We start from the raw sequence: 19,817 nt of genomic DNA on the forward strand, positions 1-19,817 counted from the left end.
TAGATGCATTTTCCTAGAATACAGTTTCGCACTGGGGCTGTCGACTGGTGCCTGGGCTACCAGAGGATAAGGATAGGTACGGACAGCTTTGGAAGTAGAGAGTAGGCGTAGTAACCTTTAGTGCAGTAAAGACAATGATGAGTGTGTATCATATAATTGAAAAGAGTACATGGGATATCATTAATTCTGTGGCACTATTGCTTAATTAATGATTGACTCTAAAGCTGTATCAAATAGAGTAGAATATAACTTTTTAATCGTCACCCATTCTATTTCTACCTCTATTCTATGCCCTTTTTGTTCTCTTAAAGCCCTCATTTTAGATCTGAGAGGCCATCGCACTAGGCTGGCTTCTTCCAAGAAGCAAGATTCACTGCGTTTCCCTTCCATTAACATCCTATTCACATCAAATTCAACATAAATGCTGCTCTCTTGATGGACTCTACTCATCTTTCTGATCTTATAGCCATTTATTTTTTCCTAGCTATTAAGTTAATCATCTTAATCTTTATTTTCTTTCTGTCCCCTTGTTCTGTGTTACCAATTCATCTAGTGGGGGCTCTTTCTCCTGGAACAAAAGCTCTTTCCTGAATGCTGCCGTGGAACTTATTTTCCCCTTAATTCCCTGAAAAGTGCTTTTTGGTGTATGTTAGGGAAAAAAAAAAAAAAAAGATTTCATGTAAACATACATGGAATGAGACTACATTTAATTAGAACCTGAAGAACGTTTTCCAGCAGAAGCTGGCTGTGAGGGCTTGGCAGCCACACAGGCTCGATGTGAGCAAACTTTTTTGCAGGTAATTTAGGATTTGCTCCTGCAAGTGTGGGGAGCGGCGGAGCCCCCCGAGACGAAGGCTGCTCAGCGGCTCGGCTCGGCTCGGTTCCGCTCTCCACAGCTCGAATCAGGCCGGCTCCCCCAGGGCCCTGCCGAGCAGCCCACCGAGTGCTTCCCTCAGACGCCGCGGGGGCTGCCATCTTTGCCCCCCCACGGGTACGGCGGTGAAGGCGGCCCCCTCCCCTCCAGCCCCCGCCCCCCCCACCGCCCACTGCCGGCCTCCCCTCAGCGCCGCCACATCCCACTTCCCGCCGACCGCCTCCCCTCCACAGGCCCCGCCCCCCGCCCCGCTATTGGCTGAGAGGGAAGAGCGACGGCTCCGCCGGGCAATGGAGCCGGCGCTGTGGCGGCGGCGCCGGCCAATGGGCGCGCGAGCTGTCCGCCCCTGCCCGTGGCGGCCGTGCGGCGGGGCGGCGCGGTGCCATTGGGCGGCGGGGCGGCGCGGGGAGCGGATGGTGGTGGCTGTTGCTCCCGGGCGCCGGCGGGGGCAGGAGCTGGCCGCGGACGCGTCCCCACCCCCTCCCGCCCGGAGCCGTACGATGTGAGCGGCCGCGGGGCTCGGCAGCGCCCCCGGTGCCCACGACGCTGGGGCGGGCAGCGATGGCCGGAGCCCGGCGCGGGAGCAGCCGCCGTCGCCGATAGGAAGCGCCGGGGGCAGCCTGCGCGGAGCCTCCCTCGGGCCGCGGAGCGCTCGTCCCGTCCCGTGCAGCCCCGTCCCGTTCCCCCCCCCCCCCCCCTTCCCTCCTCCCCCACCCCGCGGCCGGTGCATGCGGGGCTCGGGGGGGCCCCCTCGGTCCCCCCCCGCCGCCGCCCCGCCATGTCCTCGTCGTCCAGCTCCTCGCAGACGCCCCCGTCCCACCACCAGCCCCCGGCGCAGAGGATGAGGCGCGGCGCCGCCGGCTCCCCCACCGCCGGCAGCGGCACGGCCGGGGGCGGCCCCGGTAACGGCGGCGGGGGGTGCGCGGCGGGGCCCGGCCGGCTGCTGCAGCCCATCCGAGCCACCGTGCCCTACCAGCTGCTGCGGGGCGGGCAGCGCAGCCCGACCCGCTCCCCCTCCGCCTCGGCGGGCAGCGGCACCGGGCCGGGGGGGCGCGGTGGAGGCGGTGGCGGCGGCAGCAGCAGCAGCAGCAGCCCCCCCCCGGCTCCCAGCGCCACGCCGCCGCTGGAGCCGGGCAGGGCGAAGGGCCGGCAGCGGCGCTCGCCCGACAGCGGCGGCAGCAGCAGCAGGAGGAGCAGCTCCCCGGAGAGGCGCAGCCCCAGCTCCCCGGTGTACCGAGGTAACGCGGGGGGGAGACAGGGAAAGAGCCTCGTCCCGCTGCCCCCCCCCACCCCCCTTCCCGTTGGAGGGGGGTGCGAGAGCCCAGATGTCACCCCACAACCCTAGGAGGGGGGGGACAGCCCCTGTCCCCACTGTCCCCCCCCCACCCAAGCGGGGCCGTGGGTGTGGGGGCACGGGCAGACCCCAGGTGTCGCGACCAGGGGCTCAGATGGGTGCCAAAGCAAACCCCGGGCGCTCTGTGCTGCTGCGGGGTTCGCTTTCTTAAGGACTTGCTTCCTCCTCCCCCCCTTTTTTTTTAAAAGTCTTAGGGTTAAAATTATGTAATGTTTTCAAACACAGCCTCCAAAACAAAAAAATCCCATCTTGAAGTGCTTAAAAGCAAATAACGCCGCCTGCCTCCGTGCGATATTTAATACCGAGCCCTTAGATGGAAAACCAAACAAACAACCCCCGTGGCCAAAAGGGGCCTACGGAGTTTAAAACATAAAATTGATCGCCGGTGGGTCTGACTTAACCTGTGTCAGGTTGTCTGCTAAATTATTGAACGTGTTGAAGTGGCAGTGGCCATCTTACCTCCCCCCTTCCCCCACCGCTTGGGCAGCTGAATGAATCGGGCTCAGTGCACTTTTTATGTTGCCCAGCTGTAGCTATCAGGTATCACGCATCAGCTCTTCCTGGGAGCGCTTTGCGTGCCCCAGGACCCCTCACTCCCTCTGTCCTCTCCCCAGGTCTGTCTCCTTCATTTCTGTGGCAGGTCGTGGTCTGTGTCCGTTGCCAGCCTGTTTGGTAGCGGTGGAATCTGTTACCTTCTCCCCAGCCCTCCCCCTTTCCAGTCTTAAACGTGTAGTAAATCCTTACACGCCGTAGTAGTTGTAACTTCAGCAAATCTGCGTAACCAGAATGGTCCTAGGACATGGGCAGCGTCTCACCAGTGAGCAAAATGTCACTGCCACCTATGCGTGGAGTTAATTTACGCTACACAGCGTAATGCAGATGACCGAATATGTTATGTTATAACCAGAACAGGGATACTTCATAACTTCTGTCTCAAAAAGATCACATGCTGAAGTTTTTGCATGCTTTAAAATGGAGCTGGTCTTCAGTGGGTTTGGTTCATTCAAGCTCTACTTAAAATTGTAAAGATATATTTTCCCCCCGCTGTGTGAAATATTAGATGTAGATTTCCTTTTTTCCTCCTTCTTCAACTTTTGGAAAATGCTAATGGAAAACTAGGCAAAATGTGTGTATACGTACATATATAAAATTCAGCGCATGTGGATAGCGCTACCGCTGAAGCTGCTGATGAATACTGTAAATGATTTCGTTATGGGAACCTGGCGCAAAACATTGTAGTGATGCGGTATATGAGGGTCTACGCTTAAAGGTGTATTGAGAGGGAGGAATGTGGGCAGTTACCTGCAAGCAAGGAAAAATACTGCAAAGCTGTGAAGCGTTTCATTAGTACACGTAAATATTTTTTTTGTTGTTTGAGGGGAAACTTTAATTTTAGAAAGTGGTTTTAGTCTTCTTCATCTGTGGGCTATTTTAGCCTTAATAAATCAGACTGTAAATTAGTACTGAATGTCTTTTCCGTCATTAAACTTGTTTGAGCTTGCCTCTTGGTGAACCACGTTAGCAGCATATACAGCCTGGTTTAGTTTAATGAGTGCAACGTATAAAATCATAAATGGTCCATCAACAAACCCACCCTGTAATCTGTATGCACTGAGAGGAATTTGGTTCCCCCCCCCTCCCAGGTCAAGCCAGCTGCTGCTGCAGAAGCTGACATCCTCCAGCAAATCCTGAATGAATGAATGAATGAAAACAACGTGATCGCCCTAATAATGACCACAATTGCACACATCAACAGCTTTATTTTACAGAAATACAGGCACCATTTTCTAGCAGGTTAGGGCGATAAGGTACCCTATTTCTTCAGCCGTGCAAATTAAAAAGAGGTTACAGACGCCCCCCCCTTGCCCCCCCATCTAGAGTAGTTTTACACAATTTGGAATATGGTTGCATGCCACGGGGCAGGATTTTGTCTTTGTTTCCCAGCTTGTTCCCATCATTTTAACACATGACGTGGAGGTGCTGAAAATGATGTTTGTAGCATATACGGTGGTAGTAGTATGTAGAAAACTGGTTGGGGAGCTGAAGGACTGCTGCAGTAATAATGGAGGACTTGAAAAAAAAAAAACTGTTTTCAAACACAGACGGTCTTGCTGCAGCTTGCTAAACAATGTGCTACTCCAGCTATTTATAGTTGTTATCAGCACGCGAGTCTTGGGGAAGCTACTTGATTAAGTTTTTTTGGTCAGTTTTTAAAAACAGTTCTCACTGCTGCAAAATGTAAGCCTATGCTCTAGGTATAATCCTGTTGTTTTTCTCACCAGTGCAAGAGATCTGTTTGTCTTTGGCTCTGCAGTCTGACTTAGATTGTTTCACGAATGTGCTTGTGCTGGAGGCTGCTTATGATTCTGATGGATAGATGTTTTTCTCGTCTCGAGACACCTGCCCCTTCCCCACCTCCTTTCAGCCTTTTCCACTGTAGATTCTTCAAATTGGATGTCCCACCAAGCTATTTTGTTGTGGATATTTTAGTGATTTGCCAGAGGTCCTTTTTCGAAATGAGATTCTGTGAAAACACTTGAGCTTTGAGCCTCTACAGGTCAGCGCAGCTACCATTGCAGACACTGACATCACTACTACATGAATGAAAGCAGCAGGCTGTTTCTTCTCCTATCAGCATCTTTTCTATTCCTACTTTCTAGGATGCTGTAGATGTTTCTGTTCTGCAGCAAAATACTGTATTTAGAACTGAAACCTGAATTTGATAATTTCTTTAAGAAAACTTGAGGATTTGTAATTCTTAAGAAACCATTGATGCCAGTGTTTGGTTAGTACTGATACTAGATGAGAAATCATGAATTTCAAGATGCTAATTTCAGGATGCTAAAGAAGTAGGAAAAGGAGGGTGGGGGGAGCGGATGGGGGACAACTTCTGCTCCCATAGGATAAACCTGCAATGTGCGAGTCTACTACTCCTTTCTTTTTTTAAATGTGTTATTCCTTACTCATAGATATGTTTTTATAGCCTGTATTCATATTTTAGGGAGCTGGCAACTTAAAAAGTGGTTGGATGTAACAACATATGGTTTCCTTTGAAGGAATAATATATGTACCTCTGATAGCATAAATGTCATGCCAACAGCACGTGAAGCAGCATGGTTTATGACAAAGGACAATTCAATAATAACAACGCAGAAAACCTACCACTTTGAAATTGTCAGATGAAAGGTATTACTTGTAAACGCTTGTGTTTTGCAAGTTGTTTTCTTCCTTGCGTTACCTGGATAAAATCAGTAGGTTCTGTTATGTAAAGCAGCTTGTATAAATATAAGAGTGGGTTTCCTGTTTAGTTTTTGTTTCACATTGTATGTGATGTTTTGTGTACAAGGAATGTGCAAATGTCGTCTGTATGATTCATGCTCAATGTAGCTTTCATCAAATGCTTTGATTTGTTTAGTGTTAACTGTGGTGGTACTTCAGTATTATGCTTCAGTATTTTCTTCACTATTTTGCTAACTTTCAATTACATAGCTTATATAAACTCTTTTCCACAGAAGGTTTAGAATGCAAAGGTTAGTTTTAAAGATGCGAAAAATATTGTAATCAACTTGGCTGTTAAGAGTTCCCAATATCTATTACTTATCAAAATAACTCCTGAAGTGTTGCCAACGCTAGTAAAAAAGAGGAGTTAAAGAAGATGCAAAACAACTGCATAACCCAGGTCTGAGTAATAAGTATGTATATCTGTTGTTATGCTAGTAGATTAAAGCCTGGTGGAGTGAGGAATAGGGGAGTACAAACAGTATTGCTTATCTGTAGACTTGTAAGGGATATCGGTATTTAAAAAATAAAAAAAACAGACTTCAAAAGGCAGAACTATTTTAACATCCTGGATTAAAGCCATCTAATATTTTGGCATTATAAGCATTTATACCAGAGATCAAGAAGATCTTTCCTTTATTTCTAACAAATGTAGGTAAGGAAGTAATTTTTGTGACGCTTCCTATTTCCTGATGCCTGAATAATAACAGTATTCCCATAATTGTATGGCCAAAACAGTTTTGCTCCAGCTTTGTCCCTCTCTCTTCCCAAAATAGCTTTAGCTGGAGTATAATATGGTGATATAAAAGACACTGGCTAAATTTGAACCAGTTGTTTTAAAGTCAGAGGCCTTTTAGTTAGATTTCTAACATCATCGCTTCAGATAAGAAGTTTATGAGATGTCCTTAAAAGTGCTTTACAAGACAAACGAACTATGCTCCTTTCAGGTGTTAACACAACTGTGGGAAAGAAAAATGGAAAGCACTGAACTTGCATGATACTGTAGCAAGGCATTAGTCATTAAGAAAGTAGTCCCTTGCCTTGCTGTATGCAAAAATGAACTTACAAAGTATATGTATATATCTATTTTAAATCACTACATGACCTTCAATTCTTATTCTTTGGGAGTATGTGAATACCACTATGCTACATAGGGTGAAACTGAAGATACTTGCCAACATCCTTGCATAGTAAAAGAGTACCTAATAATGACATTTGGTTTCTGCAATTCACGATTCCCATTTTTTGCCCTGTTCTCAGAGTAGCGGTGGGGTGAATGGAGGCCATGTCTTTAAATTCAGGTAGTGTAGATCAAGAGAATTCGTGGTAGAATCTTACGAAAAGTCAGTGTTTGCCAAATACAGGTTGACACATCATGAGTCGTTGAGCTTTGCTATATTGCTAAAATTGACAGTGGAAAGCTAGTTATTTTTAAAATGGGGCTTATGCTCCTACTCTAGATATGATCATGGAAAAAAAAAGATACAACTGATGCAGTAATTCTGAAATTTTGGTTCAAAGAAATAGCTGTAACGATGTGAGACCTATTGGAAATATATGCCCCTTAATATTTCAGTCTCTGAATATTTGAAAACCTTTTTTTATGGTTCTTCCTCTAAAGAAGGTAATGGCTTTTCTTCACGGTGGAAAATGAAAGTTCCTGTTTAAACCAGTTGGCACTGTCTTCTGTAGAGAAAAGTGTTGCCAACACTTGACACAATAGTAAGTGCACCATGGATTTAGCATATGTTCAACAAAAGTTGTTAATATAGTAGGGTTTAACACACTGAGTAGTACTTTTTTTAAAAATTTTTTATTGATTGAAAAAAGGTAGTAATAGATTGAAAAAAGCTTGTAGTAAAGATATGTAATGGAAAAATTTTCCTCTGGACTTAAGATGGTTAACTGTGTTAATGATGATTGTCTTGCTTTAATGTTAATATTTAAATACGTTGAGTTCTTTTGCTTTCAGCTCTGTCTCCTGTGTAAACCTGTAGTGCCTAAACAACGGCCTAAGGCATTTTTAGGCAAGTAAACTAATATTTGTATCTCATCATTAGAAGGGATATATCCCCAGCAACTTGTCAGCCGAAGATTATCCCCTTTTCCTTTGTGTCACCATTTTCAAGGTGTGGATGATTGCAAAACGAAGAGAATGAGACTGCAGTGGAGGAACATGAGTGTTTTTACTTAACAATCTCTTATACGTTTCAAGATCCATTCTTCCAAAAAATTCTTCCTCAGCTGTGCTTTATTTTTTTCCTTCCTGATTTAACTCTGAAGCTCACAACCAATGATTTGTGTTATGACTATTTTTGAATCAGAAATTAAATCCCGAAGCTTGAAAATGACTGACAGGTACTGAAAGGGATCACAGTGTGAGACTTCTGCAGTACAGGCATCACATGAAGTGTCATGATAGTGTGTAATATTAATCCTTTTGAGTAGCGAGTTAGTTTCTCCAGCTCTGTAGGTGGGATGCCATCCATGGAAGTACTCTCACCCATGGTCGAAATGGAAATACGTGTTCTCTTGGGAACTCTTTCCATCTCTCCCAGCTGTGTGAATACGGCCTTGGAACCAGAGCTGTTCCTTCATGCGTTCCCAATGACAAGTGGTGACTCTGCTCAGACTGCTGCCCTGGGTAAGACAGAAGAGGGCATCTGGCTACTGGAAGCCTGTCTCAGGGAAGGAAACCCTGCGGGGCCGTGCTGGGCAGTGCCCTTAGCACACTCTCTGGCCTTGCAGTACAGCCTCGGTCCAGTTCTGTGCGTTTCTCTCCTTCACCTTCACGTCTGCTTTGGTATCAGCACTGCTTCTTATTAGCCATTAGTCCTACCAAAATACTAACTATCATGTCACTAAAACCAGATTAGCTTTCTCTGGTCGGAAAAAAAAGTAGGTGTGGGTGTCTTGTCTCAAGCAATAGCTGTTTTCTGCGCAGATGATTTGTAAATAGGGATTAACTGAACCTGCTTGTCTTGGGTCAATGTAGGACAGTTGTGATGGAAAGTTTTCATTTTTTGTGGTAGTAGATCTCTTAAGTAGCTTTCTGTATGAGATATTGCTACTTTGGAGACAATAGACGCTTCCCAGTAGGTCATAAAATGTTACGACTTTGAGTTTTGAAACTTTAATGCCAGATTTTTATCTAAATGCTGTATTGGTTAGATCTTATTTAGTGTTGCATATGCCCTAACAATAAACGATGACACAGTTGTTTATAAGGGTTTAACTGTCACTGCTATTATTGTTAAATTGAGGAGTTGCTATTTAAAATGGATTTTATTCTCTGAATCAAGCACAAATGAGTGATTAACAGCACAGGTTTTTATGTGCAATTTGTTTTGCACAACCTGAAACTAGTTTTACCCAAACTACACGCTTTATTTCCCCTCTAGGAAGAACGTCTTGTATTTTGCTCAGAAAAGTGGTAACTAAGAACGGTATGATAGCAATTGTCGCAGCTTTCTAATTATCTAAAACCTACTGTAAACTATCCTCTTCTCACTCTGTCTTGCATCATGATTTCACTTTAGACTGTACTTCAGCTGTTCTGTTCCTTGAACTGTGTAAGTAACGTGTCTGAACAATGTTAGCTTCATCTTCTTTCCACATTCTCACACCAGGCATTAAGCAAGGAGATTATAATCGTAGACACATTTCTGAAATTTAAGAATTAATACTCAAGTCTGACTGGCTTGACTGATCATTGCAAGTTCATTGGTGTTCACACTATGAACTTGAAACTCATTTCTCCAACTATAGAAACTTACAAATTTCTCTTTTTTGTAAGTATAAATCTGTCTTCTGGATATGTTTTCAGTCATAGTAACCACTTGGTTCTGAAATAATTATTTCTGCCTTAGCATGTGAACAATGTACTAAGGCGTTTTCAGGTAATAACGACCAGGATGGTTTGATTCTACCAAGCTGTGTGCAGCCGCACAGTTCCTCTGCAGGTGAACACAAAGCCTTCCTGATAACGTGGTTATAGCACTTGGTGGTATTCCAAGTGGTAAGAAAGTCCAGTGTGGGCTTTGTTATGTGATGTTTGGGATGCCTGGAGTACACCATGCTCCTGCTGAGGACAGATAGCTCACGTGCAGTTGCATAGGACAAGTGGAGTGCTTGTATGACAAAATGGGTATCGTTATATCATGTGCTTTTTAATCTCTGGTGTTTTGGTGTATAGAGCCTGTTCTGGTATAAATAACTTGTGAAGTTTGGCTAGCTGCATACACAAGTTTTTTTAAAGGCTTTTTGATTAGACAAGCCTAAACATTTTAATGTAGGTGTTTAGGCTGCGGTACCAAAAATTCAGAACTCTGATTTCTGTTAACCTCTGTCAGCATTCGGAATCCAAACTGATTTGGAAATAACGTGTTCTTACTAGAAAACAAATTCTGGTTGTTAAATACTTGGCCACTAGCTGTTAACGCCAGTCTGCAGAAATTCACCCGTAAATCCAAACCCCCGTTTTCTCCAAGCGTGACATGTAGTCAGACATCGTATGTTTGGGAGTAGCTTGTGTCAATGTAGATATAAATGTCCAAGTCTGTGAACGCACAGCTTCCAGGGATAGTGGTACAGTTGCTTTCACTAGATGAAATGCTGTACTTCATAACCCATGCCAGATCAGAAATGTGGCTGGATAAACCTTTAAAATTTTGCTGTATTGCCAGAACTCAGGCCACCGAGATGTACAGCGTAGAGGAGCCCGTGAGGAGCTCTGCAAGATCTGTAGGTATTTAATGTAGCGTCACGCCTTCCATGCATGGTGGCAGAGCTCATTAGGCCGGTAGGACTGGAAGGCACTAATGAGCATAGCAGGTACCTGTGCGGTCTGTGCTCTGAAAGAGTTTGGTGTTCTCACACAGAGTCAGCTGAAGCTGAGTGCTGCCGATCAGTCTTGCTGGAGTGCCCAAGTGGCCGTGCAGCGTTGGCTCGATGCAGTTACGTGTATACCTCCATATCCAGCATGTCATATGTTATTCAAAGTCTGTTTGTTATGTAGGATATCTTAACTTTCTGTTTTTCAAAGTGATGGAGAGTTTGACTTGTTCACTAAAAATTAAACCCATATTTATGCCGAGTGTCCCGGAACAGACTTTGAACAGTGTGACTAAAAATATCAACTAACTGCTGAAGAATGCAGAAAAAAAGTTAGGTTTACACAGAAGTTGGGCAGCTGCCAGGTGAAGGGAGAAGTTGTTTTCACTGAAGTAAATTTCAGTTCAAGGACTTAAAATTTTTATTCTTAACTGATAGCGCTCCTTGCTTAATTGTGGTAGTTGGTAGTAAAATAGTCTTACACATCCTTTCTCTAACACTCTGATTCCTCTAGTATTTCACCCTCAGTGGCTCTTTGTTTAAAAAAAAAAGTCAACGTGCATGTTTGAAAGTATGTGTATTTGAGAAATATCAGTACAAAGAAGCTTCAGTAATCTTCATAGGTGAAGTGACAGGAGATAAATACCCATCTTAGGAGCTTGTCCACCCAGAAGATCCAGGTAATTTTGGGGCATTACTGTAGAAACAGAACAACTCATACTTTCAAACCAAGTAGTGTATTCAAGTATGCAGTCCACGTGGTGTTTAAAATAACTCATTGTAAAATTGTTTTATACATCAGGCTAATTCCTTCTTTAGAAGTAATTATGGTAATTACGGTTGTTTTATGGAATCTCATGATTTTATTTAGTTGTATGTTACCTTTAATATCGAGTTGGAGGATGTGGAACGATCTTCTGATCACAAGAATTAAAGCGGAAACCTAGTTTGACCAAATGGAAGGTAGAAATTACGGAGTCTGACAACTCAAAATGTGGGTGAACAGAAGAAATGAATGTACTGACACTGCGTGTATAGTAGATGGCTTGAGATGTTAGTTTTCTACAGCTAGGCCTGCTTCAGTTGTCCAAATTTATATGCATGTCCAGCAAAATAAAAAATCCTACAAAGAGGTAAATGACACATAAGGCTAGAGTAAAGTTTCAGATTTCAGAAGAAAATAGTATGATAAATTTGGTTAAACAAGATTGCTCTGACGAATGTGGAAAGAATCTGATTTAATGAAAAATAGACTATCGGAATCTTTCAAACATCAGTGAAACCTGATGATCTGATTACATGCACATTTATCTCAAAAAGGCTGCTAGGAATTAGAGGAGAGTCTGACGGAAACAGCATGAACTAAAAAGAGCAAGTCACATTATCAATCGAAAAAGTCTTAGCTGAGAATTGTTAAATCCCAAGCAGACTTTTGTCTTTGCATATTTCTGGTTTTGGTCTTAAAGTGTGCAAATAAAAGCATGGGGAAAAAGTAGTTGGGGCCATTCTGTAGCAAGAAAAAGAAAAATGTTAAGGATGATCCAGGGCTGACTTATTGGAACTTACTGTTTCAAAATTGACTCCAAAGAATAGTAGCAACAATCTCAGAGGAAATACCATGGATATTTATTCACTGCTTTGTCCTCACCAACGTGGAGTATAGGCAGTCAGTTTTAACTGACGGCGGTGACTTTTAATCCAAGAAGACACAAGGTAGAAGCCTGAGGGAGAGGATTGTCTGGACTTAGAAATTACCACAGCTGGGATAGATGCAGATTACAGATTTTAATCAAGTCAATTAAGTGCTTTCTTTTACAGGATTCCAGAAAAGCCTACTCAGAAATTCACTTGCTCTCAATTTTCTAAAGCAGTCTTCTGGATAGGAGGTGTTACTGTTTGAGTATAGATAGGAGAAGAGCAGTTATGGTCGTATTCTTAAAATTTGGAAATAGCTAAGACCAGTTCTGAAATGTAGAGATCTATCGGTCTAACTTCTGCTTTATGTAAAAGCTCGGAGCAAATTCTAAGGGACAGTGGAAAGTGGTGAGTGAGAAACATTGAATGCAGGATGAGAATTCCAAATTGTGTCATGCTAACCTGGTAGTTTTTGTAGGAGAAATAATTTCCTGTGCAGGAAGTAGATCTTATCTGCGTAGGCAAATTTCAAAATTAAGGTGATGAAACTTGATGAATTTTGGGAGGTTTAATTAGTATGCAGGAAGATTATGCAGCAAGAGTTGAAGGAGCTTGGGAATTTGAAATAACAGAAAATGTGAGATTTGAAAGTATAAAATGGATGCTCATGGATGTGAGGTTGCACTTGAGCAGAGTATCTTTTCCTCTAAGTGGGAGCTTGTCATTTGGAAATATTGAAGGGTGGACTTGAGTGATGTTGGGACTCCTGACTGTCAGCATGAAATGACTGCAAAAAACGCTGGGTGCAGGTCAGGTCTTGTGCGAATGGGCGACCTGCTGAGACATTGTCTGAGGTACTGCAGAGTTTTGGTCCTCCGTGTTCTAAGTAAGCAATTCTAATCTAGTTTAACATTTCTATTTTTCAGTATTTTCAGAAGAAAATACTATTTTTGTTTAGTATAATTAGTTCTAGCTAGGAGGATGCTTTTTATCCTTGCTCGCCCATGATCAGAATGGTGGCATCGTGTATATGGCCTGCCATGCGCTGATTGCAGTTTTTTCTGAATTTTGACTGTGAAAATGGTGAATTGTGCCTTCTAACTTTTTGAAGTCTTTTTTTGTTAATTCAGGATTGTCTGGCTCCATTTTGAAGGAAAGTGGAATTAAATTAAAGGTGTGCGAAAGCCTCGCTTTTCTAAAACATTTTATGAAATTATTATCATTAGAACAACAAAAAAATCCCTTCAGTCACCCAGTTTATTTGACAAAGGTAATATCTTTAGTAACTGAATTAATTGCATATGTTTACAATTTTGTTGAAGGTTTTAATTTGTAGTATGCTGGAAGTAGAAAAAACAGCTTTAGTGCACTTCTTGGTTTCTAGTTTATTTCTCAAGATCAGATGAATTTATCATTTGACTGATCTAAATTAACGAACTAAAATGAAGAAAATCTTCTCTTTACTTGCAGAAGTGTACAGCAGTTAATGGGTTGGTTTTATGTTTCCCAAGTGCTTAGCTACAGAGCTCCAGTCAGTTTTTTTAAAAGTAGGAATATATTTGAAATAGCATAATTTAATAAAATCATGTAAGTTTAGGTCTTTGCGTAGTGTTTACGTTTGAAGTGATAACCTGACAAAGAAAGATATGTTCTGAAAATCTGAAATACATAAAAATCTGAAAGGTTTTAAATTAGCGTTTTATCTACCTTCTAGCGTCCTGTTGAATTGTGAACACGTAGGTTACATCTGTTGAACAAAGCAGGCTTTTGTGATCTTAAATGCTTAGTCATTTTATACAGGTCCTATATGTGCCAGCTGTAATCTTTGTTAGAAGAATAACTTAGCTTTAAAGGGCAGAAACTTTCTTCCTTATAGTTTGTTTGCTTTTCTTACTCAGATTAGAGCTTTCTTTCTATGCTTGATCTCTAAAGATAATGTTGATTTTAAACGGGAGTTTTGCTTTGAACAAAATCTGACTTCCAAAAGGTGCAAGTAAGCCATGTTTCACTTGACCTGTCGCTAGGTAGAATGGGGACATGAGGCAGAGACCACGTTTCAACATGTGTAGACAACCAAGTTTTTAAGTCAGCTGTAGGTCCGAAGAAATTCATGTGCCTGCAGGTTCATTCATATCCGCCTCTTCCTCTAGTCTCTGAGCATGGTGCCTTGCTGTGCAGGTGTATGGAAGGACTTGTGCGTCCTTGCAGAGTCATGCATAAAGCCTCGGTGAAAGGAAATGCCTCGATCTGCCTGTTGGATTCAGTGACTGGTCAGAATCTATGTGGCTATAAAAGATAACTCAGTATAGTTGATTCTGAAGATCCTTACAGTGGGTGTCTACAGTTTTTTGTGTGCAGCCTCCTTTATCACCTGGGCACTCTAGCTTGTAGATTGTCTTGGATGACAAGTGTGGGGTTGGAGACCTCTGGACCACTTTATGGTTGTCCAATTTGGTTGTTGGAGCCTTGGTTCGATCACGATGCTGTTCTATGCCTGCTTTTTTTGGTCAATTCAATGTGAATTGTATCAGTCTATTTTGAGCAGTTACTTCAGGCCGTCATCCCCCTTCATTTTTAGTCATCTTCTGTGTCAGTTTCTGAAAATAGAAACTTCAGAATAGTTTCCGAAGTTGATAAAACTGAATCAAAAAACAATGTGCACATAATACAGAGAGACATTTTACGGAGCTGCAATTGCAGTATTTTTACTGATGCATCAGAAAGTAACTTGAAATGACTGCCTCTTACATCCTCATAGAAGCAAAATGCTAGTGTATTTTCAATGTTTGAACATACTGTTTTGCTTTGTTTTAAGCTATTGATGAGATTAAGCTGTTCTATTACAGGAGGAAGACTGCAGTAGCTTAAAATTCATATTTTTACGCATTTAGGGTGTTTTTTTGAGTTGCTGTTTGAAATCCTATTTTTGGTTATTTTTTACCAACAGCACGTGGCAAACAGTATGCCCATTGTTCTGGACTGTTAATACGGTAGTTCAGCAAGTTTGCAGGTTGGGTCAGAAACCAGTCTGTCAGTCAGTGGCAACTGGGAAATGTCTTTTGAGTTAATAGGTCTGTCCTGTGGAGTAAAACTTCTAGGGACCCCAAATCTCTCACTAATCATCTCCTTGAGAGATTTTTAGCTCTAGTTAGAGGAGAAAAGCCTTCTTGAGAATGAAGATTAATTTTTTTTTTCTGAGCAGCCTCTAAATCCTCATTATTCAGTCTTTTCTTTCACAGCGTCTTAGAGACAAGTTCTGAAAATAAACGTGTGTTGGTTTCTCCACCTACCTACATAATCAGAGTGGGAAATACCCATCAAATATAAATTCAGGAATCAGTATAGTATCAATATATGCTTAAAAAAAAAAACCAACCTTGAACAGATTCTTGCAAGACTGTTCCTCCTCTTCTATCTGAAAGTCTGTTAGTAGTACTCAAGGAATTGTGGTCTGAAATAAGTAAGAGCAGATGTATCCCTTTTCATGCTTCTAGAAGGTGTAACAGAAGAGGGGAATTTTGTCTAAAAATTTTTTAGGTAGTCATGAACAGCTGCTGCTGTGGTAACAGGGCCCCAGGCATTGGGCCATCATTCTCAGTGGTTGCTGTGGGTCACCATTCCTTAATATTCAGCTTTCTATCTTTACATTACAGCTTCTGTTCCTGTGCTGTGTTCCCACATGCTTCGTTATCCAAAAAGGATTTGCACGGGCACTTCTGAATCATTGGTATTTCAGATTGCTGTAAATTTATTGCAGTCTCTAGTAGAAATGTCCCAGACATACCTGATTCTTCTTTGTACTTATTTCTAGTCCTCTGCATCTCCTAGCCAGACTAATTGACCTATGCCTTTGGGACCTTTGAGAGGAGTCTTAAGCAGATGGATGTCCATCAAGTCACACCAGGCGAGTCCTGTCAAGAGTCTTGCAGGCCTCATGTTTTGAGTATTTTTGGACAAAATTCTTCAGAAGTGTTGACTTCCTAGGTAAAATCTGAAATTCTTGCCAGTGGGACACAAGCTTGGGTCTCAGTTCAGTAGTAGCTCTGAAGGTGAACCAGAAGGTTCTGCAGAGTACCAAGTAATTGAACCGAAGAGAAGCAACACCTCATGAAACTGTCTCACCTGTATTGTGGAAATCTGTACCGATATTTCATAGTGTCGTGACTTGGCTGTCTTAAGTAAAGTCATCTGTTACAGATGAGCTTTCAAGAAGAGATTGAGATATTAGTGTGAGAGTGTTACCTAGCCTTTGGGTAGAAGAGCGTTGCAGTTAGCTGATGTTGGTAAAGAGATGGCGATATTAATACTGCTAGTTTCAGGGAAGAATGAGCTTTATTTTTATTTCATGTTTTTGCTCTCAACTTGAGAGGAATCTGTCATCTGAGAAGTTCTTAGGATAATTTTAGTCTTTTGGAGCTGGATATATCTATGCAAAGATGTGAGTGGAAGAGCCTTGGCCAAATTTGAGCTGTGTCTGCTAGCTGTTGAAGGAGATGAGGGAAGAAAAGATGCTGATAAATGATCTCTGGTGGATTTAGCTGAAGCAGTTTTTTATCCTGGTACCAATGCTAGCTGTCAGTTTTGCTCCTCTTCTGCAGGTAACTTGCCTCATTGCGTGCATGGCAGAACACATTATTTAAGCTAAAATGGACTGTGATCATGGCTGTGAGATTAGGTGCAGGTTAGCTGCCTCTCTGCTGGGTGGGGAGGCAATCTCTTCGTTTCAGAGCTGTAGCAGATGGCTTTATTTGAGCCCTATGTCCTTTTCAAAAGAACTGTCATGTGTTAGTCGTACTGAATTACATTTTGCTGGCAGAGAAATGGAAACCTTTTTTTTCAGTCAGTCTAGGTGGTATAGCTAGAATTCTTTTGGCTGTCGATGCAGCATGCAGAACCATGATTTCATGCGGTTTATTTTAGCTGATTCCTGCTGGGAGGTAGGATCACTCTGAATTTTACCAGCTGTAGTATTCAGGTGGACCCTTGTGTCATTTTCTGTAAAAACATAACTAGAAAGGTCTAGCAATAGTCCTTATATACATACCATTAAAACTTGTGGTGTATTTTAAATAATGCGTGAAGTATTTTGTTTTCCTATGAGCATGTGTCTTGCTTCTGTAACTTACAGCTAACTTTTCCAAGTAACGTTATGCTTCTTAAGTACTGTGTTCCCAAGGTTACTTGTTCTGGAGGTAGAGCTGAGCTCCTTGTGAGATGGAGCATCTCATCACTGAAAAAGAAAAGAGTTGTTCTGACTTCTTACCGCTGCAGTAGAATCCATTCATGTTCTTTGAGTGTTGTCAGATGTGGTACAGTCCAAAACTTGAGTAATTTAAGAAACTTTTTTATATTGCTCGTGCTTTTCTCAGTGCTAAGGCCTGCTGGCTAACTTCAGGAATTGTTGAAGTGCTTCAGATTTTGGAAGGTACTTGCTGCACTTTTTTTTTCCTGTGCAGGAGAACCAGAGCATGAGGTTTCCATCAGGAGAAAGTGGTTGGGACTGGAGAAAAATATTGGTGATAGTAGCATTAAAATCCAGTTGGTAATGAAAGCTTGGGAAAAGTGAAAGTTCTGTAGTAGCTCCAGAGTAGCAAGAACTCAGACTTAAAATGAACCTGTAGTTGCTTGTGGCTCCACAACAGTTCAAAGCTGATCTGAACCAGCAGTGTTGTGGTCCAGTTCAAGCCTGCTCTCCACTACATCCAGTTACCTTTAAATTATTCCTGTACAAGACAGTTTGTCAAATACTAATTTGTAGAAGTTCCTTCAAACTTCATACTTGCAGATCCCTTGTCCTTTATTTTTTATGGTCTAAGGATGTATATAAATCATAAAAGGGTAAGGGATGAAGCATTTATTGACTAGAACACAACGCTGCTGCAGTCCTGGCTCTCCTGTGGTTGTTTCTGCACCATATGTGCTGCCAACTCTGCATCTAATGGTGAAAACTGCATATTTATGGCTTTTTTGGCATAGATTTTAGTTTTCTTTATATCTAACTCAGTGCATCACTGCACTCTGAGTTCACACTTCTGCTCATGCTGTCTCAAGGTAGATGGAAGGAACAGACAGCATTAACATTGGCATTACATTAGCGGTCTCTTTGATTTATTGGTTTATGCAGTTGAGAAATTGTCCTCGGTTTATTTTGTGTGATTCAAAGAAATACTGAAGAGTAATGGGGACTTACAAGACTGCGACTTGAACCTCTCCTTCTAGCTTTAGGGTTTGATAATGTCCTGCAGTTCACATCCAAGATTACTATATTTATATTTTTCCATAGTAGTTTTTGGTGGTGGTGGTTTCTGTCCCCCTTGCAGTGGAATTCTGTGAGTTATTAATGTTGGGACTGCTGTTGCCTTTCTTCTGGCTGTAGAACAAGACACGGACCTTAGTTCACTCTAGTTGCATGTGTTTTGTTCATGTGTTTTGGGCTTGCTTTCTTGTGGTCTTTCTTCATAATATTTTTAAAAGTGTAGCTTGCAAACGTAGACTCGGGTTATTTCTTATTTCACCATTATCAGACTTTATCCTGACAGTTTCTCTTTGCATGGTCTCTAACTTGCTTTGGAATTACTGTTTATTTTTAAGAACATACCTCACTGCTTACGTACTTAGCAACTTCCTTATAGTTTTGTGCTGTGTAATATATTGCTAGTGAACAGGATATTCAGAGGAATTTTCTATACTCAGACTATCTGGAGTAGCTTAGTGCCATAGTTTAACAGTGAAGGTTGGAAGAACGCTTTATAGGTATGCACCCTTGAGGTACTTTTGTGTTTCAGCACAAAGGTAAATGCTGGCTTCATGTTTAAAATGTCACCTTTATTTTGGATTTCAGCCTCCTTCACTTGTAGTAGTTCAAAAGTTTTTTTCTTAAAACGCAAAATTTTCAAGATTGGAATCCTATGAGGGTAGATCTGTTTGAAACTGTAGGGATTTGATTTGTAAGTAACAAAGCAATCAAAAAAAATTACATTACACAAAGGCAAAATATATATGTACACACCACTGCACTTCAATTCATGGCATTATTTAAAGTTTATCACCTAGAATGAGTTGTTAATAAGGTGTTTCAGCAGTGTAAGTTCATATATCATACTCCAAGCATGCTGTATTAGTGCAGGCTGTACCCTGATCATCATGTTAATGCTACGTAAAGCTTTGGTGGTGTCCGCCTTTTGAGATTCAGCAGTTCTATAAGATATACCAAGAGAAGATGCATTTGGAGGCACCGGCCATGTTTGGCCGCAAAAGCATGCTAGTAGGTCAATTCTCAAGTTCTGAGCAGTGAACAGGATTTTGGTGGGTTAGATCAGGGCATGGCATGTGACTGTTTTGAAAGTAATTTCACTTGCAAAATTTCACTTGCAAACTTACTTTAGTGGGGGTGAGCAAGATAGACAGTAGCTATAATATAGGGCTTAGACTGGCTTATGTAAAGCCTAGAAAATGAATATATGAAGTAATTTTGCCTAAAGGACAAAGCTAGACGATCCAGAGAGCATGCCATAAACTCTGATGTGGGAAAGAACGATCTCATGAATCACCCGCCTTTCTGCTTTCCAAATGCACGTAGAAGTGTTCCATGATCTAGGTGTATGGGGAGAGAAACGCAGGGAGGAGTCAAAGATTGCAGGTACTGTGATGAGCGAAGGCAAACACAGCAGCTGCCTTGACCTGAGCTGTGTCAGGGAGAAGTACACAGTCACACACTTCAGCTTGCTGAGGCCTGTATTGGGATACTGTAAACAACATGGAATGAGATACATGAGAGCAAGAAATTTTATGCGTGTTCTCTTAAGAATAATTTTTGCCAGGATTTGTTTTAGTATTTGTAAA

General features: G+C 42.1%; 1 protein-coding gene across 4 annotated transcripts in view; it reads left to right on the forward strand.

The window, feature by feature from the left end:
• The first annotated feature begins 1,248 nt into the window (after positions 1-1,248).
• GLCCI1 (glucocorticoid induced 1) overlaps positions 1,249-19,817 on the forward strand; it is a 55,986-nt gene continuing 37,417 nt past the window's right edge. The window contains exon 1 of one of the 4 annotated variants that reach the window (XM_066991760.1): positions 1,249-2,112. In XM_066991760.1, coding sequence (XP_066847861.1) covers positions 1,653-2,112 — 460 coding nt within the window. In that variant the 5' untranslated portion in view covers positions 1,249-1,652. The remainder of the gene's footprint in view (positions 2,113-19,817) is intronic. The other 3 variants (XM_066991761.1, XM_066991759.1, XM_048075433.2) reach the window with 3 other exon arrangements.

This window comes from Anser cygnoides, chromosome 2, assembly GCF_040182565.1.
Source record: "Anser cygnoides isolate HZ-2024a breed goose chromosome 2, Taihu_goose_T2T_genome, whole genome shotgun sequence".
NCBI lineage: Eukaryota > Metazoa > Chordata > Aves > Anseriformes > Anatidae > Anser > Anser cygnoides.